The sequence below is a fragment of the Notothenia coriiceps genome, unplaced genomic scaffold (assembly GCF_000735185.1).
Source record: "Notothenia coriiceps isolate Sejong01 unplaced genomic scaffold, NC01 NC01_scaffold00037250, whole genome shotgun sequence".
NCBI lineage: Eukaryota > Metazoa > Chordata > Actinopteri > Perciformes > Nototheniidae > Notothenia > Notothenia coriiceps.
This window is the reverse complement of record NW_011369951.1, coordinates 14,132,752-14,158,131: the sequence shown is the minus strand read 5'-3', so window position 1 is coordinate 14,158,131 and position 25,380 is coordinate 14,132,752. Positions and strand designations below refer to the sequence as shown.

Genomic DNA, 25,380 nt, shown 5'->3' with positions numbered 1-25,380 from the left:
CAAATAACACAAATCCAACACATAAAACATGAGACCCGGTCGGCGTTCACAAAGGAAGCACTACTGTATTCCAGAACAGAATAAATAAGAATAGAATAGAGTCCGAACGCGCGCCGTCTTCGATCGCCAACACGCAAAAACGTTAGAGGAGAATGTCCAACCGCGTGAATGACGACCACTACCGAGCACAGGGCTGGGAGAGTCGATTCAACAGGACTACGAAGTGGTTTTGGTAGTGGGTTTAAAAAGTGCTGTCTTCTGTCACTAAAACTCGTGTCCAATTGGGACACACAGTTCCCCCTTACGAACCTGGGGTTATCATCCCACTTTTACCAGCTGTTAAGGCGCGTAGGCCCGGTGTTCTCGTTCTTGGTCTTCTTCTCAGAATAACACATACAGACACAAACACACATGGACACAAGATTAAAAGACCTTTATTCCTTTGTAAAAATATGAGATCAAAAGTAAGGCTACCAACACTCACTCTCACACTACTTTAGGGTACTTGGGACCACACAAGGTAGACCCATCTTTCCATTTGGAGAAAACTAACAGTACAACATATTCTCCGTCATTAAAAAGTCCTCGCGATTAATAAAAAATAAGTCTTTGCAGCTTGTACGATTTGTGTGTAGTCTTTATGAAAACACTTGTAACGTCTAAAGGTTGGCCGCATATACTTGTCTTGCAACAAGATGTGAAAGATCCTTTTGAACTGGAAAAATCCTCGGCCGTAGATCAAAAAGACAAGAACAACACAATACAACAAAATAATACAACAAAAGTTTGACCTCGTAACGGCAACAACAGTCAAGTCTGTACGGATTATCACCACTCATAAGTCAGCGAGAACAACGACCTCTCCAAATAGCACTAGGGACCGCTTAATAGGGTAAAAGATACACCTAATAAATTGTTCCAAAACTTTTGTGAATTACACTGTCATTCCCGACTGATATCAGGACTAATCCTCAACTAACACAAATCCATCCGCACCACCCACGCAACACACACCAAAATACCGAAGGAAATAACAAAAGGAAAAGAATAGCGACGACAGTAAAATGACGACATCTTGTAGTAATATAACCGGAGGGAGGGACTAGATGGTGGACGTGTTTAGATGGAGGTTTGATCGCGTGCGATAGATAGTACTGTTGTGTCGATGGGTGTATTTGTGTGTGTTTGTGTGTGGTGGTGTGCAAGTGTGTGATGTAAGGGTGGGTGATAGTGGTCCGTTGCGTGAGTCCGTCGTGTGGGGTTGGTGTGTTGTGGAGTGACGCGCGCTTTTTAGTTTCGTGCCTACTTATCCATTATGAGACCGATGACAGGTTACGGGACCCGCTATTTGACACATTCAGTTATTACTGCTTCTAGTACTTGTTAGATACACCCTCCAGTTTCGTAGGATGGCCCGTATACACGACAAACTGACCTTGGGGTTAATTATAACACTTGCACACGAATACCTAAGCGTGAGTAACGATTGGGCAGAAGAATTAAGTTAAGTCACACAGCATGCGCCGAGAAAGATTACCACAATGGAGCGACACCTGTGTTTGACCAACTACAAACTACCGGAGAACACAGTGGAACACTACCGGTACTACTTCGTCCGTACAAACCCGTCCCCATTAAAGTAATCTAGATACACCTCCTAGGTCTCCTATCGTACCACAATAGCGGACATAAAAGGCTTCTAGGGTAAAAAGCTGAAGTTTCCTTCTCGGTGGTGTATACTACAAGAAGCGGAGATGTATAGAATACCATAATATACAGATCTGTCACTGAATCTGTCCTATGTACCCCTTCATTGAAGCTATTTTTTCTGGTGATCTAACACACCCGTCAGCCTGTACATGACCAACACACAATTTACAATAGTATCGTAACACGAGAGAAGATAATGAAAAGGTTGTACAGTAGTTTACGTTACAGGCAAACAGAAGAGTGGATTGACCACAGAGAGATAAGTCTCAAGTTGGTGCTCGTCACTTTAAATTATGAGAGGCGGGCAATGGAGTGCATTCTCTCCTGTATTACACTAATGAGCGACAGTAGACCGGTTCACCGTTATATAGAGGAGGAAGACACAACAAGAAGACCAGGGAGCCCGCCCTCCACAAGACACATCATATTCGCGCATGGGGATTCGCCCATTAGGGTATATGTTTAGAGGGGTGTCCAATGGGCACAGTGTTTTACGATGCTGGCTCGAAGATTGACTTATCCTGCAATAAGGTTCACATAATCTTGGAGTCTCGTCAGTACGCGGTCCACTCAATTGGTGTTTGTTGAACGTTGTGGGCGACTGAAGAGAAGTAGTAGTAAGCACTTAGGGAGATTACTGGGCACACACTCACGTGCCTTGCTTAATACTCCTGGATCTCCTAACAGCGGTCAAAAAGTTAGAAACACACTCACAGGCTAGACCGACATCCGGTTCTCTTATTTCTGATCGCACTACATCCACATCTTGCATGATTTATGGACAACGTTTTCATCAAAGTGATCGACCTGTATTCGAAATCTAGATCAGTCCCGGTTTCAACTAGTATGAAGAATCCGTTTCTGGCTACCCGACGCAAACCCATCTGTACGTTGTGCGTAGAAATCCGCCTAGGGATGAACCAAGCCTATCCAGAACACGCCTGTTATTGTGCCAACTTGGTCATCGGTTTTTACATCGTGAGTTAAGCAAAGACACGATCTCTTTTGTCGCCACAACTCTGCTATGACTAGAATGGCCGCTCTACCAGGTAGACGTAAAATAACCGACAGACACGCAAGATGGAGGGTGCCATTTGCGCTGGGTTAGTAGCAGACTTAACACGAGAAAGACGAGCCATACGTCAACTATTTGCTGAGGACAAGTCTTAAGACAAAAAACAGTCTTAGTATAGTTCTTCTCTGGATCTTCCGTTTTACCAAGAAATATCAGAATGGGAAGGCAAGGTTATACACACGCTGACTAGGATGGACTTGCGCTGCGAGAGCTTATCTTCTATAGCTAAAAGTAGTTATGATAGCAGTATAACCTGTTCTTGCAAAACCGCCCAACACGATTTCGATGCATTGAGGGATCTGCAAGGCAATCAGCAATCGTTACCGTAGAGGTAGTGAATGTCATCTTGTACTCGATTCCACACTGAGTAACAACAACAATTTTTAGAACTGAAAACAAATGGTAAACAGAAAAAAAGTATGGTAGGGTACGATTAATGTCAGCATATCTACCGTCAACGGACTGGCCCCCAAATGTAATAGAATAGAATTTGTGTCTTGTCCCGTTAGCCCTTATACCAATGTATTTGAGAAGATTTTTTGCAAGTTAACCCAAAAGTGTAGGTGTACAAGCAGGCGACCATAGAGAGAACACGTATAGTCTACTATAGCTAAACAGTCAGGGAAACACAACCTGTTTCGTTCGAGTTACGGTCTACATATAAATCACCAAGAATTATGTAACCGTAGAGTCGGGACCTCAGCCAGTCGTATTTTCCACTGTGGACGAGTAAGACACTGAAGTTTAACTATAAATAGTAGGAAACGTTGAGTTGACACACCTCGTCCCTTTATCCTAATCCTACAACACAGTAGTACAGTACGTTCTGGTCAAGATAGAGGAGAGCTGACATAAAGATTACAAACACCGTGAATCGGTGAAACCAGAAGGTTGAAGTGGGTACCCCACTGGGTGTTGACCCTTTACATTATTTGACCTATAATGATACCATTGCAGAAACAACTACAAATCAAAGTAACTCCTTTATCACCACACGAATGTGACTATCGCTAAAGTATAACTGATCAGCAATCGAACTGTAATCGCTGACAACGGCCTAGCACACATCATTGTCTTCGACCCTGTAATTGTTGTCACCGAGTAGAGCTTAACAATATTAACTCCTATATCGCAAATAGAGTGGTACTCCAGATGCCGACCTCTCACACTGTAGTTCCTGCTGTGATATGTCCCTATGTACGTAAACTTGTTAACCCTCCCTGCGTAAGTCTGACACACGTCGGTAAGTGGTCCTACTCGTATGGTAGTAGTAAAGTAAGACAGCACGGATGAGAGTATTCAGACGTCTAAATCATCTTCTTCCAACGCTTCCCGGGGACTAAAACCTCTCCAACTGTAGTACGCAAGGAGACAGAAACAGATGACAACGGTGTACACAAGAAACTTGTTCCCTCGATTAGTTGACGGCACGACAAACCAACGTACCGAAGGTTTTAAGCGGGGATTCCCCTGAGAACAGACGTCCACATCAGCTCTCTTATGAACGTAGAGACCGACGACTGCACAAGATTAACCGTAATATTCCTACTGTAAAGGCAAGATTACCCGTGTAAAAAACAGAGAAATACGGATCCCTATCGTCAAGCAGTATGCTTTGTAGCGACGAGGTCACAAAACACATAAGATTCCTGATGAACTCTTCCTTCTTAAATCTATAACGACAAAAAATCACTTGAACGTTTACGAACGATCTACAGATGGTTACCCAACCGTCCGTCCAATCATCATCTAACCAAGCGCGCAGACCGTGTGATATTACCGCTACAAGAATATGGCGTCCCAATTTAGCCCTCCGATTTTCGCCGACGGTGCCAGGTTAGTAACTCATTCCACTTTGGACTCGATGATTGTGGATGTCCCTCTACGGTGGGATCGATTGTATGGATCATATAACACGGAAGAGTTTTGACATGTTAGTTTATACTCCCTGTGGGAGTTTGTCTATCTCCGCTGCTTCTCTGTTAACAGAACGGAACCCGAAATACAGCGTATTACACACATCTAAGTAGTGCGATATTAGTCCTAGGAAGCAGATCCGGTAGAGGGAAATAAAGGCTAATCTATACCACGAAATGAGTAATACCGTAATCAATTTAACGAAGGGTTCACACATCTCCCACAGAACCAACACGAACCGGCTCTTCGCCCAATGTCGACACGACGAGTACGATCCCGTCTCCTCCCCTTTGAAAACATTACTATAACTCTTTGATAGCCCAAGTATTTACGATTTACGGTCCCCAGGGGACACATGACTGTTGTGATGTACTGGTCTGTGACGAGAGCCTGGACACAGTCTCCGTCGCCCCGTTTACGAGTCAAACTAATTCTGGGATAGTAGCAGATGGTGGTTTGTCTGTTGTCTGAACGGCGAGATAGTTCGTTTCTCATGGCCAAAGCACACATTTATGCAACACGACACCGACGCGGACACAGACTGTGAAGCTCATAGTATACGCTGCAAAGCGTACACAACTGCGTCAATGCAAAACGACTCTCGATAGGAAGAGAATAACGACACACAACCGCGAGAGCTTTAATTGTGACGGAGGTAATATGTGACTGTGAGTGTACTCCCAGTGACCCAATAAAAAATAACGATCAAAGAGCGGTTTGACGTCCCAAGATACTTCCAAAAATAAGTTCAGCTGGTCTGAGAATGAATAAAAGCCTTTTTGATGATACTGGGTTGCAGTCACAAGCCACACCTCCGTTAGACACATTACATATTCGTTTACGAGAGAAAACTGTACATTAAAAGTGCAGCAAAAAGAGCAATTAAACATCCACATACAACATGAAACGTAGAAACATAGAAACATAGATGGTCACACAATCAATGCAATTATTATTAGCAGTATTTAGTAGTTAGTAGTGCAAAAAACAAAAACGTAGTGGCAGTTACGTAATTGCACGTTATCATAGCATTATTAATAATACTAATAATACAATATAATATTGCACATAGTTATATATATATAGCAGCGAGTGTATTGCAATGATGTAATTATATTGATATGTATATTGCACATAGTGTTGGTGTGGAAGTTCTCAGTGCCCTTTACTTAGGGGTGAAGAGTTAAAGAGTTTGATTGCCACTGGGAGGAAAGACCTCCTGTGGCGCTGTGTGGTGGTTATCGGTGATCTCAGTCTGTGGCTGAAAGTGCTCCGGTAGGAAACCAGTGTGGCATGCAGGGGGTGAGACCCGTTGTCCAGAATGCAGAGAAGTTTCCTCAGCATTCTCCCCTCCGACACCATTGCCAACGACTCCTGATCCACTCCCAGGACAGAGCCTGCTCTCCTGGTGAGCTTGTTGAGTCTATTGGCATCAGCTGTCTTCATCCCGCGGCCCCAGCACACTACAGCAAAGAAGATCACACTGGAGACCACCGAGTCATAAAACATCTGCAACATAGTGCTGCAGACGTTAAAGGACCTGAGTCTCCTAAGGAAATACAGGCGACTCTGGCCTTTCTTATATAGGGCGTCAGTGTTTTTACTCCAGTCCAGTTTATTGTCTATGTGGACAGCCAGGAACTTGTAGCTGTCCACAATGTCCACATCCATGCCCACGAAGGTAATTGGGCTTGGGGCGGTACTCCGCTTCCTGAAGTTAACCACTAGCTCCTTACTTTTTGTGACGTTGAGCTGCAGGTGGTTCTGACTGCACCACTCCACAAAACTGTCCACCACACTCCTGTACTCAGCTTCCTGATCTCTGATGATACAGCCCACAATGGCAGAGTCATCTGAGAATTTCTGCAGATGGCAGGAATGTGAGCAGTGTCTGAAGTCTGATGTATAGACTGTGAACAGGAAGGGAGAGAGGACCGTGCCCTGAGGAGCGCCCGTGCTGCTCAATATAATGTCAGAGGTGTTATTCTGCAGCTTCACGTACTGTGGCCGAGCAGTGAGATAGTTGGTTATCCAGCTCACCAGTGGAGCGTCCACCTGCATGTCCAGTAGCTTACTGCTGAGCAGGGCAGGTCTGATGGTATTGAAAGCACTGGAAAAGTAAAAGACATGACTCTCACAGTGTTACCTGCCTTCTCAAGGTGTGTGTGTACTCTGTGCAGCAGGAAGATGATGGCGTCCTCCACTCCAATACGAGGCTGATATGCAAACTGCAGGGGGTCTAGTGATGGTGCGACCACTGTACGGAGGTGTTTAAGGACCAGCCTCTCCAGCGACTTCATGGCATGTAATGTCAAAGCCACCGGTCTGTAGTCACTGTGTGTGCGTGGATGTATCTTCTTCGGCACAGGAACCAGGCAGACCATTAAAGAGGGGGTTTCATCCCTCCCATTCTATAGTACTTGGGTTCGAAACCCGAGCCCGCCAAAGTTTTCAGAGTCTTCCCCTCTATCTCTCAATTTAACACCCTCTCTGGAATAAAGGCACTCTTTAAAAAATCTGGGGCCGCCAATTAAATAGCCCTGATGTAGGCTATTCTTCTGTTGGATTTATCGTATACATATAGTGCACATACAATGACCACATGATCTGTGTTCATATATTTGGAGGCATCATATTTCAAGGCTTGGTACAATCGGTAAGCTACAGTTCATGAAGGTTTGAAGTTTGTTAACTGACATGCATCAATTAAGGCTACATGGACATGTTGGGTTAACTTTCCAGAAGTTAAAACAATACACATTTTCGATATTCTGTAGAAGCCATTGTAGATATGTCATTTGAGCAGCATCTCTATTCCTTCTAGTTCTACAGGAAGGCATCCAGACTTCCCCAACATCTGGACAAAAGAAGGGATGCCCTGCCCTGGCCGTGGTGCAGGGCCATGGACAACGGGTTGGGAACGAAAAGGGGCTTGCCAGGTGCATCCAAAAACATCTGGAGCCTTCAACAGATGTGCAGAGCAAACCATCTGGAGAAGTGTTTCTGCTGACAGATTGCTCTGTGGCAAATATCTTACTTGACCATAACATCGTTCAAGAGCGATGACAGATCAAGAGACTGAAGTGAAAGTGTTCACAAGGTTGGCTGACATTGTGAAATATAACTTAAAAATGCTTACAGCAATAATGCACTGACAGTATTTCATTGACCTCTACACAGATTTGTGACCAATAAAAAGCTGACGCCTGAAAAATCATTGAGGATTTCGAATGCACACAATATTTCTTCAAAAGTCTTGTTCCAGACCTCTGAAATACTTCCCACCTTTCACATTTGTTCAATGATGACTTGATGAACAAGTGTTGAGTTTTGAGGATGTCACTTTCCTACTTGAAAAAAAAGAAGTGATTATCTAATAAATAGCATTAGACATTAGCTTTTTAGTATGAACCCAGTCTCACGGCATTTTGTGTAATAGTCACGAAATTAATTTAATCTATTGATTCGTGTTCACCAACACGATTTTCCCCTTTTTTCGTGTCACATAGAACGATTTTAAAAGCAATGTATTTCTATTGGTAGCGCCCTTACGTGCCTGCACCACGTCTTTTTGTCCGGTCGGGTCATAAACATTTTTTCTTACTCAATATCAAGCCACGATTATTGTTTTTATTTTAAATTGTATAATGTCGGACTTTGCTTTCCGTCCACGAGGAAAATAAATGGGGCTCAGAGCCTCAGAATACTGAAATCTGTATTTTTAAAATCTTTTTTTCCATATAATTTGTTATTATTTGGTGCAGACACGAAACATACTACCAATAGAAATACATTGCTTCTAAAATCGTTCTGTGTCAGAATACTGAAATCTGTATTTTTTTTATCTTCTTTCCTTCTAATTTGTTATTATTTACATTGCTTTTAAAATCGTTCTGTGTGACACGAAGGAAATGGGGAAATCATGTTGGTGAACACGAATCAATAGATTAATTTCGTGACTATAACACGAAATGCCGTGAGACTGGGTTGACTAATCCATTGGTCATCAACCTTTTTTATAAAATCATTACATTATAGAATGTTCAGTGATCTCTTTGACCTAAAATTATAGCACACCTGATCGTTTCCATGTCTCACAAGGAAAATAATTAATATGGGTTGTTAGGTATTTTGTTAGAAACAGTTGTAACTATAACTTGGGATACAAATTAGCAGGTTATTGTTTTGCCACTAATGTGAGATTACGATCCAGTACACGTTTTATTCTATGTAAAATACATAGATCAGGGTAATAGTATAGTGTCTAATTTACATCTGACTCAAACAGTGCGCCTTGGAAGTCACTTTATCTTATGAGGACACAATATATAAGATGCAAATTGTAATCACTTAAACAACCAGCAGAGGATGATCACCTCAGGCCAGACTGACAGGTTGTTTATGAAAACCCCTCTTGGGTCTACTGAAAGCAATGAAAAGCAATAAAATCAACCAGTCTGGGACACGATAAGGACCAGATGGCCAGCTGCTGAATGCTAGCTGTCTTCACTTCTCTGTTGATTTATCCTTTCCGTCTGCACTTCACTTGCTTTTTCACTTAGGGATGAGGAATCACTATTCCTACCTCAAAACTGACAGTCACCTCTGGGAAGCCATCATATGATTAATGACTTTGTAAAGCTACTGGAAGTTTGGAGACGGGTCAAATTTGGTGTTCACTCCAAATATGTTTACAAAATTCCTCAATATCAGTGTTTGTTTGCAAGGAGGGGTTCGGTGACGAGCAAAAAACATGGACGTTAGCCATCCAAGGTCCAAAGCAGCAAAGTATCGTCTCTCTGGGGACAGAGGGTTGACAGTGATGAAGAATAGATGTTCCTCCAAGGAAAATAAGGAAGGGCAGATTATGGAAACCTCCTGTCTCCTGATGATATGCTATGCCTATGCTCTTAAGACAGACGGATGTAGAGAAGTATCAGGTATGTGTCAAGGGACCTTGATACATTTTGACATCTCAGAAACAATATTTATGTTACATTTTAACAGTTACTGTGCACAATAATATAATACAAGAAGCCAATTAAGTGATATTCGTGTGTCAAGTAGGACTTTCGACAGTCAGGCCTAGGTGGATAAAATCAATCCACCAGAATCCAACTTTCAACCAGGTTTCAAAATGCTTACGACATATTTTTATAATAAATCCACATTGTTTATTCCTAGGTTTACATTTCTTGAAGCGTAAAAACATCATACTTTGAAAGCAGATATGGGCATGATGAGCTGTTGGCCCCTGGGAATTTCAGGTAAAACTCTACATTAATTTTCCTCACCTAAAATGTATCCTCCAAAGAAAAATGTCTTGCACTATAATTTCAAACTTGCTATAGGAATCGCTGACAGGTGATTACAAATTAAAAGAAGTAGACTTGATGGCCCCACTGTGGATGCCCTTGACCCATGAAATTGAATGTGGTGTGGCTGTAAATTCACCAACAGTTGAGAACCTGTGGCTTTTTAACACCCATCACATTAGTGTGTGTCTGAAGGCCATAAAAAAAGAACTAAGTGGCCCTTCTGTGGTTGGCAGAAAAGTTGCAGTCACAGCATGGCACCACTACCAATTACCAGTTGAAAAACACAAACTCAGATGCAGCAAAGATTTTATAGCTGGTCCCATATGGACCATGGTATAGTTAACAGTTTACAACGCTTGATTAACTCCTTCTGGCAACGTTTGGTGTGTATGGTGAGTATTGGGGTTTGTTGACAGATTAAAAGCCCTTTGTCTGCATCCAATTCAAACAGTCTTTAATGGTATTTTCATCAGAGATCAGAGTTAGGGGGAGATAAAACAAATTAATGTGTGATGTAGTAAAGAAATTCATGACAAATTAATAAGATAAATCAAAGGGTATGTACTTTATTAAAACATTTCAGCTTAGTTTCAATGATATGCGAAGCGTCGATTAAACCGCTGTCACAGAGAGACGCTGTGATTCCCCTGTGTATAATGTGCGGTACACATTAGTATGGTAATGTTTTTGATGCAGCTATCATATTGTAAGCATTATCTGTTTCTACAGTGGCGACCCTGTTCGCTATCTCCCACTCCTGCAACTTCAATAAAATGGCTAGCACATGCTTCAGTTAAATGCTTCCTCCCGTTTTCACAAAACCTAAAGAAAACGATTGCAGATCATTTCTCATCGATCAAGTGTCCCATTACACTGAGATAGGTGGTTCTAACTGATGTCCAGTGGTTTTCAGTCAATACATGTAGAATGGATGTTAGATTACGACTATACAGTATGAGTTTTAATCCTTTACGGGATTATTACGATCCTCTTAATTTTTCTTTAGCGTCTAGGAAAAAACATCTGCAGAAAGAACTCTCCATTGCAGGTCTACGGAAGAGGATTAGGGCAGTTAAAGATGGTTTTGTGACAATCTGACACTTTAGTTTAAGAATGACTTTAGTCTCTTCATGGACCATGCTGGCAATTTAAAAAAAGCTACATTAAGGAACGACTCGGTAAGTGATTCTTATTAACATGTTGAAGTGTTTTTAAACTATATTCTTTCATGGTTTGATTAATACCTTTACTCTCTATCTAGTTTCACATATCCAAACAGAAACAGGTGTTGTTTGTACCCAGGCTAGGCAAGATACTTTACGTGACTACTTCTCATAACAGTTCCAAAAATAGAGCGGGAAAGGGGTTAAATATAGTTCATGTCATTTTATTTTGGATTGGATGACTCTGTTAAAGTGCACTGTTACTTCTAGGTTGTGAGAGTGGTGTACAGTTGCCCTGATTGCTCAATACAACCTGAGAAGCAGTAGCTCTGCACATTCGGGCAGTAATAGGAGAACTGATAGCTATCTAGATGACGCTGTATGTGAAATGAGTATTTGTGTATCCAGGTTTTGAGACTCATCATTTAGCATCAATTTCAAAATTCATCCCTTTTCCCATTCTTCAGGTTAGGTTCTTCATTAGCAAATACCTCAGTTTTGATGCAGAAAATGTCAAAAACAGTAAAACAGGTGGTTGAAGAGACAGCTGGCAATATGAACCATTGCTGACCTTTTAAATAGTGTTGTCACATGGTCAAAAGATGATCATCAGTTAGTCCTACCTAATTACTCTGATGTGCCCCTTGGGTGACGAAGGCAGCATGTAAAGAGTAGACTCTGCTGCTGCACACATTTCTGGACACGAGCAAGTGAGGAGCACGTATCCAAGAGTGAGAAGTATCAAACAAGAGCCCATGCAGGCAGGAGTGAGGGGAGAAGGGTGAAAGGAGGGACGGGGGTCCTCACTGGCATTCATCCCCTTCCCAGAGGCACTTTGTAGAGTGTTGGCTCTGAAGCAATGCTGAAGCCATCTGTGGGTTCTCTCAGCAGAGGCCACGTAAAACAAGACGTGTGCTGTGGTTTGACCTTTCACGGTCCTAACTATAATATTATCATAAGACGAGAGCTCTGATTGCACTCGTCCCTGCGGTGGGATTCGGTGTCCATATGAAAAGGCGATGAGTGAAAACCTTGCATGGCTATATGTTTTCCTGTTATCCAAATGTGGTAAAAGGACATAACCAAATGTTCTCAAATTAAATCCTGTGTTTAGGTACCACCACTTCTTGAGGTTTATAGAACATTTTTAACTAATCATATAATAACTAATCATCATTATAGCTTTGCCAGCCATCTCTTTTTTAAAGTTTTAAAGCAAAGTCTTTCCCCACAGGAAACATCACGCATTACTGAGCACCAGAATGATGCAGTAAGAGACTAATGTCTTTAGGAAGTGGCACCACCACAAGTTAGCACAGTGTCAAGGATTTTATAAACTTTGTGGTTGAAATTACAGTGCAAATTTCTAAAGCATTTGATACAGCTAGGGGTAATATACAACTATCTGTCAATACTAACGGCCGAGCAGCTGGCACTCATTGAGGGAAAATAATTATGGGTAGTAGCTGGCAGTGTACAGTGGCTCCGAGCTTGCCAATACCCATTCCAATGGTACCACAATGAGGCTCAGGGGCTGCAAGAGACCCTGGCTTTGGGACCGAAAGAGTCAGGTGTCACTCTGTGGGTGGAAGACGCTGTTGTTAATCCAAGAAAATGCAAACTATGGTAGAAATCAATTTACAAAACCAAAACACAAATGTGTAATAGTTGGTACCCTTGCAAAGAGCAAATCTGTTTATGAACTAGATCAATGTCTACATTTTTTGTACATCCGGACTAATTTGTATTTAGTGGGGTTAAAATAGTATTTCTCTGAGCCATCTTCTGAAAAAGGTTATTGGATTTACTTTTGTTGCACAATTCAAGGAATACTTTAATGGTACATAAATTGACAATTGTTACCCTGCATGTGTTCCTTTGAATTCTTATAGAACTTAATTTTATAAAAAAAACTTTTGATGGATAGAAGAAACTATTTCAAACACTTCTGCACCTTTAAGTGTGACCAGACCAATGTCTTTTCTTTACAAATCTCTAGGGCCAGATTTACCAGTTACCTGATAAAAAGCCATGAGAATCGGGCTGTTTCAACACAATCATACTATACATTCATATAGTGAATAACACACACCTGAATCTGGTCCTCAACTATTGGCGACTGATGTAGTTCTGTCAAATAAAGTTATTTATTGTGAAATGAAAGAACAAAATGAAAAGCACAAAATGTTAACAAATACAGTCTTTTGTGTTCTGTTTGTAACAATGTTGGACATCATCTGAGATAGAAACATATCAAGTAGCTGACATTGAAGATAATCAGCTGCGTTAAAATGAGACAGCTGGATATTGCACCTCTGTGATTTTTTGTATTAAGATGTGTTCTTACAGCGCTAAAGGCTTCAGCAGAGCTTTAGCCTCCTGGTCAGTAGACGGGACATCAGATAGATGTTGGAGAAACGGTCGTCCATGGATGCAGCTCCGGGTGCTCTCTCCAAGCTGCTGATCCATCCTTACGAGAGTTTCCTCCACATCCTCCCTGGATAAATGTGTAGGTAACTGACGGGCAAGTCGTACTGCTTCACCCTGTGAATCACAATTTAGATATTTAATAACATAAACACCAGTAATGCCATTTGTTATTAATGTATAGCATCTCTTACTTGTAGGTAGTTTGTGACTTTAAGTGGCCGGCACTCTTGCACGGTCTTAGCCTTCTTGTGAAGAACTGCAGTCAGGATCTCCCTGAGGTCCTCCACACCGAGGAAAGGCACGCAGTCTGCCATTCCTGTCACTTCCAGATGTCTCTCGTCTGAGGTGAGGCCTGGCCAAAACAAGCAGAAAACAAGGATTAATATACTCCAGACGCCACTACTATCTCCAGGAAAGAATAATAAATAAATATTGTGGTTTACGATGGGAGTGATGACCAAGTTAAACAAGCGAGGGGCCAAATGGAGTGTTAAATGACTAATAGAAGCCCCAGCAGACTGGAAGGAAGTTGTCTTGTAGGGTAGAAGAATGATAGCTTCTCATTTCATGAGGAAATACTGCAAATCATGAACGATTTATATTTCCGATACACGTCTTTGGATGCAAAATGAACTCAGAATGGCTTGAAAAAAAACCTGGAGAGGCAATTAAAAATATTTCTCAAATATTTCTGTGCTGCCTGTGCATAGTCTGACACATTTGCCTTTTAAAATGTATGCAAAGAGTAACACTTGTACTTATTGGGAATAGCATGTTAAACGCAATACAAATATTTACAAATTGACAGTATCTGCAGGATCACATTATACACAATACAATATTACTAGATAATAAACAATATGACACATGTAATATAATCATAAGAAATGGACAAGATATGCAGCAGAGATTGTGCTATGAAACCATCTTAGATGTGCCGCTACCTTCACTCCCATGCACACCCACCGAGGCTGGCAGTGCCAAATGAAAATTCCTTGAATATCTCAAAGGGCAACCGTTCTCATCACCTGCACACTGGGGTACCGACCCACTGTGAGCGCACTCTGTCAGGCAGAGAGCCAATGTCAACTGAGGTGAACCGTTCCAGCAATAAAAAATAACCAACACATGTCATCATTATACAAAAAACAAGTTTAATTGGAGGTGTTCTGGTTTATTTGTCCGTTATTTATATTGACCTTACTTTTGACTTTGTTTAATACAGCCTATACACTGTTTTTTGCAGAGCAATCCGTGAATACATTGGATTTGGCTTTCATAAAGAGAATGATGACTTCTGAACAATTATTTGCATATGTTATACTTGCAGCAATATTTTAACTGGTTGTTTAAATGTACCAGATTATTGGTAAGTATGACTGAATCTCTAAGTGTTATGTCCCTAAGATAAAAATACATGTGTGCGCATAAAGATTTTGTGGTCAATGTACATAATGTTATGTATGGTTTTAATGTTTCAAAGTTATGACATTCGCCTTGATTTATTGTAAAGACAAGGTTTACATTGGTTGGTATTGTCCTTTCATGATTTACAACTTTGCTTATTCATTATTTGCTATTTTTCATGATGGACATTCTTTTTAAAAGGAATGGAAATGTTTTTCCAAGACAATCAGGAATAATTGCCTGTTATCCAGTTACCTGAAACTGTATGTTTGATTTTTCTAAGTGACTGGTGAACTATGACATTAAATGACAACAAATGGCTCCAACATTTGGTAAATAAAACAAGGCCATCCATGAGATCTTTAAACAGCGTGATTTATAAGAAAGGCTTGTTCTCATATTGATGGTGGGAAAGGATTCATATTCAATCAAATAAGACTGCTAATACAGCAGCATTTGGTCCACATTTATTTACAATGTACCTGGAGTGAATTGGATTTTAAAGCCATTAGCCACAAGCCTGGGATCAGAGAAGAGGGCCCCTCCGTGTAGCTCAGGGCTTTGTTTCTCCATGTTCCACAAAGCCTCAGTATATTCAGCCCCCCCGAGACTTCTATAAAGAGAGACAAGGTGAGGTTTAACAAACACATTAGGGAAGCCTTAATAGAAAAAAATGAATCAGGATTTGTTTTTCTTAAAAATAGTCTGAAACATACATATATGTAAAGAAAGTGGATGAGTTTGCAGTTTTCTGGAAAAAACAACTCAGGCTTGACATTTTGCTGGTGAGAAGTGAGTGATACGTTACCCATCTGCTAACGGTATAGGGTTCTGCAGACTCACTGCTGGAAGTATATTATTCTCAAGGAGTCTCTTAAACAGCAAGCTTTCCTCCACCCGAAATGGGTTTAACAACATGAGCCTCTGACCACATAAAATGACCCAGGCGCTGTGAGAGGCCAGCCGGTTTACAAGACGGAGGCCCCGTGGCACTGTGCTGCTCTGGGATGAAAGGCGCTGGAGCTGCAGCCGAAGGGCAGCTATGCTGCAGGGGAGGGGCTGCGAAGACTTCAGTGCAGGGCTCCTCATCTTCTTTTGGGGCTGTACACAGAAGAGCTCATCCAGCAGCTGCTGGTTGGACAGCGGGGCCTTGCGTTTGTGGCCCTGTGCATGGCCCCTTGGGCTGCTCACACTCGTCTCTCTGGGGCCTTCAGCAGAGGCCAACCTGGTCTTCTGGTCATGGTGCTCCAGGTGTTTTTTTGCCTTCTCCTCATACCTGCAGAGTTCAACCAAGTATTTTAGACTAAAACCTAGACCAGTGTCGAACCAATTTGGAATCTATCCCAATTTCCTTCCCAGCATGCACTGATTTGGACATTTGTATAATAAAACATACCCAGGCTTCTAGGTAAAAGCTAAATAAAAGGAACTTCCCATTTCACACATGAAGTTTGGTTATTACCTGTCCCCTTGTGTGTTATGAAGGTTTTTATGAATGTAAATGTTCTGAGTCAAAACCCTTAAAGTACACCCTGTAGCGAGTAAAACTCTAACACAGAAAATACCTCCCCAAAACGCCTCGTTGGAGATACGTCACTGTCCATTGATTCTTGCGGGTAACTCATGATGTCATGCGTTACCCGGAACCAAATGGACCAATCCGTGGAGCCGTTACGTTACGTCCGCGGAGCCGTTACGTTAAGCCCCCGCTGATTGGTCCAAATTGACCAATCCACAGACTTCCCCACATACACACTCAGTGCAGGCAGCTCTGCTGATTTCTCCTCCCTGGCTGCAGGCTGATAACAGACAGTTGGGATCGCAGCGAAATTCTCTCTGCAGACCCATTCTCACAGCGTTTATCAACCTTTTTCTTACTCAATATCACACAGGGGATAGGTTTTACTTTTTCGGCTGTGATTTGTGTGTGCTCAGGGTGAGTTTGGATGGGTTTCGCTGTGTATCGCTAAACAAGGAAACCACACCTCCACGGAGCTCAGCGCGATTCACAACGTCCCGACCAATCAGAGCACGCTGTGCTCACAGGGAGGGTGGGGGCTGGAGCTATTGGAGCTACAACGAGCCGTTAAAGGCAGAGAGTGAAATTCAGTGAATACACGTAGTTTACAGAGATGCTGTATGAGAAACCAATGTGAGTTTGGAAAATTGCACAATATAAATCTATTCTAGTAGACCTCAACAATGGAATTATGATCAGTGGAAATGGCCATGACATGGGATCTTTAACTACTCAATCTGCAAAAACCTTAAAATAATGTCTCCTGTGGCTCTTTTTTCCAAAGTGTGAGAGAAAATACCCCTTAATGATGTCATCGGGGTTATCTTGGATTGGGCTTGAAAATACGTTTTTGACAAGAGCCAGCATTGGATCATTAAAGTGCAGATACAGTAAAGTCCAATAATACAAAATCAGGATATTGCTTCTTCTTCATTTCCACTGATCTTGATTTTACCTTTATTTTGTTAGGCTACCAACTTTATGGAAGTGCAACCACATAAACATAACTTGTAACAACTATTCTGTGTTAAAATCGGCTGGGGGACACAGATGTTAGCAGACGGTGGGCAGCTAAGTTCTGTAAACATTATTTAAAAAAGTAAATAATAAAGCTAACAGCTGACATTGTTAGAGGTTCCGTTGAGTTGCATTACGATACGTTCAAGCTCAATACAAAATGAAAATTGGCAAATTATATTGCTGTAAAATGTTGTTTTTGTCAATACAATATATACATATTAGAAAGAGAATTTTGACCTGGTTCATAATACAAGTTCTAAACATCTTGTAATATATAATTAAACAAACACAAATAAATACAATCATTTATTCACTAACCATTTCAGTTTTGCAAAATACCACTAGATGACAATAGCAAAGTCAATCATAACATTCCAAATCTTTCTGACTATACATACCATTTTGTTCCTGTTGATAAGTTATTATTACATTTATTTTCTACAGTTTAGCAAAGCAGTTAAGGAGCCATCTGTTGATGTCTACAATTTATAAAAAGGAATATATTTATAAATATAATCTTTTACCTTGTTCTTAATAGAGAGCTTTCCTCAGCAAATCAGTATTCTGACTCATGTTTCCGTGGATTTTCATATGTTCAGCATTAGAACTTACACTTCAGCACCCCATTATTCTAAGAACCTGTTTCGTGAACTCGTGCAAGTATAATTCCTAGAAGTGGTCAGCCACTTAACAGTGGCGATGAAAGGAGTAAAGTCCTTGCCACATCTTATTTCATGTTTAAGACAGCCGTACGTCGAGCCAGGATTCTAAACAGATGTCTTTTTCCATACACTCTTCGATACCTTACATAAGGCCCCAACTAGTGCTGATGCACATTTTCCAACTTTGCAATTACTTTAAATTGGTATACAGTAATCATAATTAGGTTGAAGTGCGTTCAGCGCGGTATAACGGTGTTGTTCCATGATGCAACTTACAGAGTAGCTGAGTGGATAGAGATCAGTAGAAAGCACAGTTTGTGCTTTCTTTTACCGACATGGCATCTGGACTGTATCAACAAATAACGATGACACTGTCAAGATTCACCTCTCTCCTATTACATTATAAGTATTGAGACAATCAATTGATTGAACCTTAAGCATGGAATGCGCGCTGTGCTATGCTATTTGACCTGCGAATGGCACCAGTTTGTGAATGTTTTGTATACTTAGCTGTCAGACTCCAGACGGAAGCAAACGCAGATCATGAGACTTGATAATGACACTATACTTACAAAAATACATATTTATCCGATCATGTTTATACCTTCATAATTGTAAATCACTTGACCCTGAGTGAGCAAGGGTCAAACACAAACACTCGTTACCTCCATCTGTTCTGTACCTAATCTGTTCGTGACTAGCCAACTATTGTAAAGTAAGCATAGTTGAGCTTTGCAATACAAAATGAACTGGAACCTGGGAACAGGACATTTAGATATTATACTAATGTTGTGCTTTTTAAATTAGAAATGAAATATCATATATAAAAAAGGGAATATTTGGTTTATATCAGCTAATGTCTCTTAAATCTAGTGTCTCTATGGATGTCTCTGTTCAGGGATCATTGTAGGTTTAGGAAACAAACACACATTCACTCGGTTTAATAATCTTATTCTTATGATTCTTAATACTTTGGAAATAGAAGACATTTCACGATTAGTGATATCTGCCATACTGCGGAAAATGTCATCTACCCTAGCCCCTATTAGATGCGGTTGTCTGGAAATAAAAAAATACAGCTCGTATCAACAGCATTTCCAGACTGGGCTTTTACACATGCAAATGACAGGTCAGACTTTCCCCCCTTGCTCTGCCTTGCAAATAACAAGAAATGGAAACAACTGCTTGGAAAGGTGAAGGTCTGGAAACTCACTTCTTACGGTCTTCCTCCCTCAGATTTTTCCACCTCTCCTGAACTGTGACGCTGATATCCTGCAGGCTGGCTGTAGGTTTCTCCCTGAGGACGTCTGTCCTGGCCTCCTTCTCGAACAGGGCGGCGGGGGTCAGTGGTGCCCTCATGGCACGGTTGCTGATCAGGTCGTAGGCCGTCAGAGCGGCCCGCTTCTCCGTTATGGCGTTGAGCATCTTTTTGTTTGGGCTGCCATGACTCTTGGCCTTATCTGAGTCTGAATGATTGTTCTTTAAAGGTTGGTGGATGCTGACGGGCTGCAGGGGTTCACCTGATACAGGGTCGATCAAAGCCGCCCCTCGGCTCCAGTCTTCGGCAGATATCTCGTCGTTTCTCGTGTCTGCACCTGACACAGCAATGTCTTCAAGTCTCTCAGGGGACTTGCTTGTAGTCTGGGCTGTTTCATCATCATAGAGAGAAAAGCTGGAGTCGAACCTAGCTGGGATCTGGTTTACAATCCAGTCCTCGGCTATGGAGGATGAAGAGCTGCCGTTTGAGGTTGGGCGGTCCAGTGAAGCGTCAGTGCTCAACGGAACTGTGTCAATGTGTTTAGGTGCATCTTTGAGGTAGGTCTTCTGTAGCTTGGTGAGACTGTCATCCCTCTCTACACTGTGTTCATTGTCCGGTTGTAAAGCCTCAGTCTGCGAAGGACTGGACGGTGTGGAGGATGTGTGATAGGCGAGCTGCTTCGCTGTTGGGGCATCATTACACCGATAGCCATAGAGAGAAACTAGAAACACCTCCACTGCGGTCAGCACAGCCTCCTACATATCAGATGGATCACAGAGCGTAAAAAACTAATAAAATGGCACCAAAACATGTTCATCAAGGAACAAATATTTCTACGCTGATGGAACACCAACAGTCAAAAATAAGGCCAACATAATACATTCAGCCCGCTTGCGGAGAATAACATAAATAGCAACATTACGTGAGTCTGTTATTTTTTACATGATAAAGACTGTATTTTAAATATAAGACTATGTTTAACATTTCTCTACCATGATAGCAAGCTAGAAAGCTTTTTCACTCGTAACGATATTCACGATTATTCGAATAATTTACCACATCTCATCTAATCTTATTGCAAGTGATTTTTACTGTGATCAGCAATAAAATATTACACAGCCCCATTCCTACTTTATCATGAGTGAATTGACCTCTGACCTAATTCTATCCAAACATACTGAAATCCATAGCTACCTTGTTATGAAGAAGAACCTGGGTCTTGTCCGGTGTCAGATTGACATCGACTGAGTTTGGTGGAACTGTAATCTTAAGCATGACAGTGGGATAACGGTTTCGCGCTGAGTCATCTGGATACTGAGCGGTGTAGTGTTGACGCAACAACTGACGATCCATCACACAATCCAACGAGGAGATGCAGAGGTTTTTTTAAATAAACATAAAAGAATGGTATTAGAAACAAAATAATATTCTTTGTATGGATTGTTTTGTATGGATTGTTTTGTATGGAGTTATCTAAAATTATTACCTTCATTATATCTTTGTGGTGGACAGGCCGGTTGTTGACGTATATAAATGTTTTGTCCGGGTTAGAAGAGCTTGTAGAGGAGTAATCTGCTCCAGGCTTTGGAAAAAAGCCCTCTAAAACAATCTGAAAAAAAAAAAAGGTTTATGATCAATCACAAAGTCGGTTTAATATACAAACTTTCCGGTAAGGAACCTTGACATTATTAAATAACTAACATCATAACTTTATCATCATTACATTTTCAATTAGAACGGCACGGTTGATCCATTCTGCTGACAGTACAGCTGCACAGCTGGGAAGGAAGCCATTAATTCTGCTTGTGCGCATGCAAGTCGGCACTCAGCAGCAAGAATGGCATACCAACATACACTGTCACGGCATAAAGAGGTTGAGTAGTACATCTTAAATCCCAGAGAAGCGCACTACACTCATCCCATCAACTAATTTACATTTTTGTTGACATTGGCTTAAAATGTACCCATTTCTAAATGTCGGATAAAGAGGTTATTTCATATAATTGCCAGAAAAAGTTTTTTGAAAGAAAAATTCATGATCACTACTTTCATTAAACTACAGGGTTTTATTCAAATCTGGTGTTATTATGTGTTGCCTACAAAAAATTGAAATGCCTTATAAGTTTGAATTTTGTGTACATGAGGAAGATTGTTAAACTGTGTATTTGTTTGAATGAAGTTGCCTTGTAATCCATATTTTGGGATATGATTTATACTATATGCTTCATAAACAGTCAAACCAGGACAAAAGTTGTGCAGTTGACAGAAGGACAATACAAAGACTAATATTAAACTCGTTCTCATAGTAAGCAGTTTGTAATTTCCTCTCAAGGTTATCAACTTTCAGGCAAGTCGTATATGATCACGTTTCACCAAGAATCTTGCCAGAACCACTCTTCGTGAGCTGAAAGTGATTAACCAAATTACAACTGAACAATTGCACCTAAAACTGAATCATCATCATCCTGAATGTAAGCTAGTAAAAAATGATGGAAGGCTATTAATGCTCTACAGATTGCAAGCGGCATAGCTATGCCTTTTTTCCACATAGCCTAGGGCTCATTATTAGCAGCAACGCACGCCAATGAAGTTAATAAATGAACTGCTGTTTCAGGACGGGGCACATGTGCTTCTCTCTATTTCTGCTCATTAGGGTCACTTTATGAGAGCACGAACGGCACCTCTGGCCCCAAAGGACCGTGGCTATGTGAAGTCATGCTGCCAAAAACGAGTGTCACATTTTGTTCTGCAGTAGAACGGCTCTTAAGATTCTCCCGGAGCGAGGCCCCGGTGAAATTGTCAACCTGGTTCCCTTGATCACTAAGCTTTGGTGTTGGGGACAAAGAGGACAAAAGTTTTCTTTCATTGCTACAGGGAGTAGGAGGAAGAGGTGAAAGGTCGTTCTCATAACTGGGCACAGAGGTGCAGCAGCATAATAACAACAACAAAGAGAAAAATGAGAGAGAAACAGGGTGAAAAGGGCTGCTCCATATCTGTCAGAGTGGATTAGCTGGCAGCCTGGCAGCAGGTACGAGCCACATGACATCTACCGTGACCAAGCAGAAAGTTACTGCTCGACCATAATTTGATTATGACCAGCGCAGCAAAGCTTAGCTAACACAAATCTCTCACTTTTCATCAGAAAAGAACTCAAGATAAAAGGGCAAGGGAACAGTTGGCCAGTCACCAACTGACCACATGTGCTGGCTGCAGACCAGGCGTTCATGATGAGCTCACGGTCAAGTATAACGTGCATGCACACATTTGCTCTGCTCTTTATAAAGCAAATACAATTTGTCAAAATGACTTCAGGAACATTCCTGAAATAAATAAAATCTGTCCCAATTGTTAAATTGATTTGAACCTGAAAAGGAGACTGACATAACATTAAGATGGATTTGAAAAATGTGCTTTTTTAAGGGGGCAAGTTTGTGTATTATGATGAATTACCATAATTGCCACACAATGAAGGGCAAAGGGGCATGGGAACCTCAGTGTGAGAGCAAAGAGTGCAAGTAGTGTAGTGGAGGTGTGTGGGTCGGCAGCTTACGGCTTTGTGCCAAATTAAATCGTATTTATATAGCACATTTTTAAAACGATTTTTGGTTGAGCCAAAATGCTGTACATACAATAAAAACACTTTACTACAATAGCAAACAGAAGACAACAAATTACAACAGCAAAAATAAAAATCACATACAGGGTAATGTCAGGAATCGTGCTCCGCTCAGACTAGAAGGCCAGAGAGAAGTGTAGATTTAAAAACCCTTAGTGTCTGGGCCGACCTCACGTGGAGGGGCAGAGTATTCCAGAGCCTAGGGCCAGCTACTGCGAAGGCTTGGTGCCCTCAGGTTTTGAGCCTGGTCTTGGGCACTATCAGCAGCAGCTGGTCAGCAGACCTTAAAGCTCTGGCTGGGGTGTAGCGATGGAGGAGTTTGGCTATATAGGCCGGAGTCAGCCCATTTAATGCTTTAAAAACAAATAAAAGGAGTTTAAAATCAATTCGGAACCGAATTGGAAGCCAGTGCAGTGAGGCCAGAATTGGGGTGATGTGGTCACCTCAGCCATGCAATGTGCCTGTGACGCTCATCTGTCTGAGTGCATTGCACTCCAAGTAGTCTCTTCACATTCACGCCACCCTTTTCTTAAGAATAACAAATGTGACTTTGACCATAAGGCAGTCAGACAGGTTTAAGGAACATTTCACCTCCGAAATGGTCATTTTTAAATAAATTCCTCACTCTGTGTTCACTCTTACTCACTCTTAGATTATACTGCAAAAGTTCTTTAAAAGTTTGTAAGCAGATATTTTGTATATCGTTTTCTTTTGTTCATCAAGGATTCTTCATTCCCCGTAGAGGTATGCAAGAAATATCATGAAATCAAGGATACATGAGGGTGACTTCCTGATTTATAAATGGTTATTTTGTGGGGGAAATATATATCAAACTGACTTGTCAAAAATGTGAAATTATATTTGTAGCTTGTGTAAAATTTGCATTGCAGCCAAAGAAAACTTTAACAAAATGTATTCGCTATATTTCTCTCTGACCTCGGCATATTTGCCCTTAACTGACCTCTGGTTGCTCTTGGCGATGGTGGCAAGGGAGCAGGTTGGCAACGGTGCTGGCCCCCAGTGTAGCAACGAGGGCACTTCTGTGATCGGCCACCTTGGCCTTCTGCCAAACCACCACCTGCAAACAATATGACACCAGTCAACCTCCATAAGTCCACATCAGGCGGATCACACAGCATAAACCCCCCGTCAAGTTAGTAACTGCAGCAGCACACATACCTGCAGAGCATACATTTTGTTTCAGTCATGAGCTTCAGCAAGAGACACACAAACACCAGCATGAACAGAAGCCTTATCAGAGCATGTCAAAAATGTAGGGCAGGGAACATTAAAGACATGGTAAATTAATGGCTTTAAACAAACCATGCTTTTATTTCATATCAACAAGAACTGTTGTATTATTTACACTTTGAACACTATACAGCAGTAGAAATATTGGTGTGGATACAAATATTAATATACAGAAGTGTTAAACATTACAACTGTGCACTTTTGTTTGGGGGCAAATTAAGGTTTTTACTTATTTATTTCATTTTATGTGTTTACATAAATTTTTTCATACCCCATGTTAAATCACTCCTCATAAACCACTTGTATACAGCTGCATTTAATTCCGCTGATTTTGTATTTCTTTTTTTTACCTATTTATTTACTTTTATGACTGTTGGTTTGAATTCATTTTATTGTTTTTATATCAATATTTGACATTGCACCTGTAGTTCTCGATTTGCTTCCTGACACTTTGTATCTTTTCCCATCTTTGCTCTGTTTTATGCATATACAACACTTTGCAACTCTTTTACTGAAAATACATTTTAGAAATAAAGTTATTATTTAAGGTCATAATGATTTTCCTAAGCATTACAGAGAATATTGACCCCCAGGAGTTAGCTTATGTCCACCATTGAATATATTTCGCGGGTGTTGATTTCTAAAAGCATGCACTCTGTTGCAGGGCATGTCTCGGCTATTAAATACGCAATTTAGCGCATGTAAATGGATCACTCCTGTAAACGGTTTTTCAAGAAGCTGTGAAACACGACACAGTACAAATAGCAGAGTTGGAGATACAGTAAGGGATAGGGGCAATAGACTGCTGATTGCACAAAAAAGGTTCACTAGCTTATTCTGAGTCTGATCACATCCAACCTGATTTCTATGAAAGTTATAAGGTGGTCGTTTGGCCCCTGTGTGACCCACACCACACCAATCCTCTGGCTGCAGCTGAAACCAAATCTGGGGTTAAGTGTGCAGCTGTGTTCAGCAACTTACTCAGGCATCATAATCAGAGTTAACAGTCAGTAATGTTTGTGTTCGGAGCACCT

The 25,380-nt window shown here is 41.2% G+C and overlaps 2 protein-coding genes across 2 annotated transcripts in view; both read right to left on the bottom strand.

Moving 5' to 3' along the window:
* Positions 1-7,002, bottom strand: part of LOC104967351 (3-hydroxyisobutyryl-CoA hydrolase, mitochondrial-like) — a 28,123-nt gene extending 21,121 nt beyond the window's left edge. Inside the window, exons 1-2 of the mRNA XM_010796760.1 lie at positions 6,881-7,002; positions 6,477-6,794 (exon numbers count right to left, since the gene is read on the bottom strand). Coding sequence (XP_010795062.1) covers positions 6,477-6,794; positions 6,881-7,002 — 440 coding nt within the window. The remainder of the gene's footprint in view (positions 1-6,476; positions 6,795-6,880) is intronic.
* Positions 7,003-10,582: 3,580 nt separating this feature from the next.
* Positions 10,583-24,289, bottom strand: LOC104967350 (PMS1 protein homolog 1-like). Its single transcript, XM_010796759.1, has 9 exons — positions 24,275-24,289; positions 24,057-24,173; positions 20,966-21,088; positions 20,674-20,820; positions 19,435-20,234; positions 15,829-16,296; positions 15,503-15,633; positions 13,805-13,965; positions 10,583-13,727 (listed from the first exon to the last, which is right to left on the bottom strand). Exons 1-9 carry the CDS (start codon positions 24,287-24,289, stop codon positions 13,527-13,529), a joined length of 2,163 nt encoding a protein of 720 aa, XP_010795061.1. The 3' UTR covers positions 10,583-13,526.
* Positions 24,290-25,380: the final 1,091 nt, after the last annotated feature.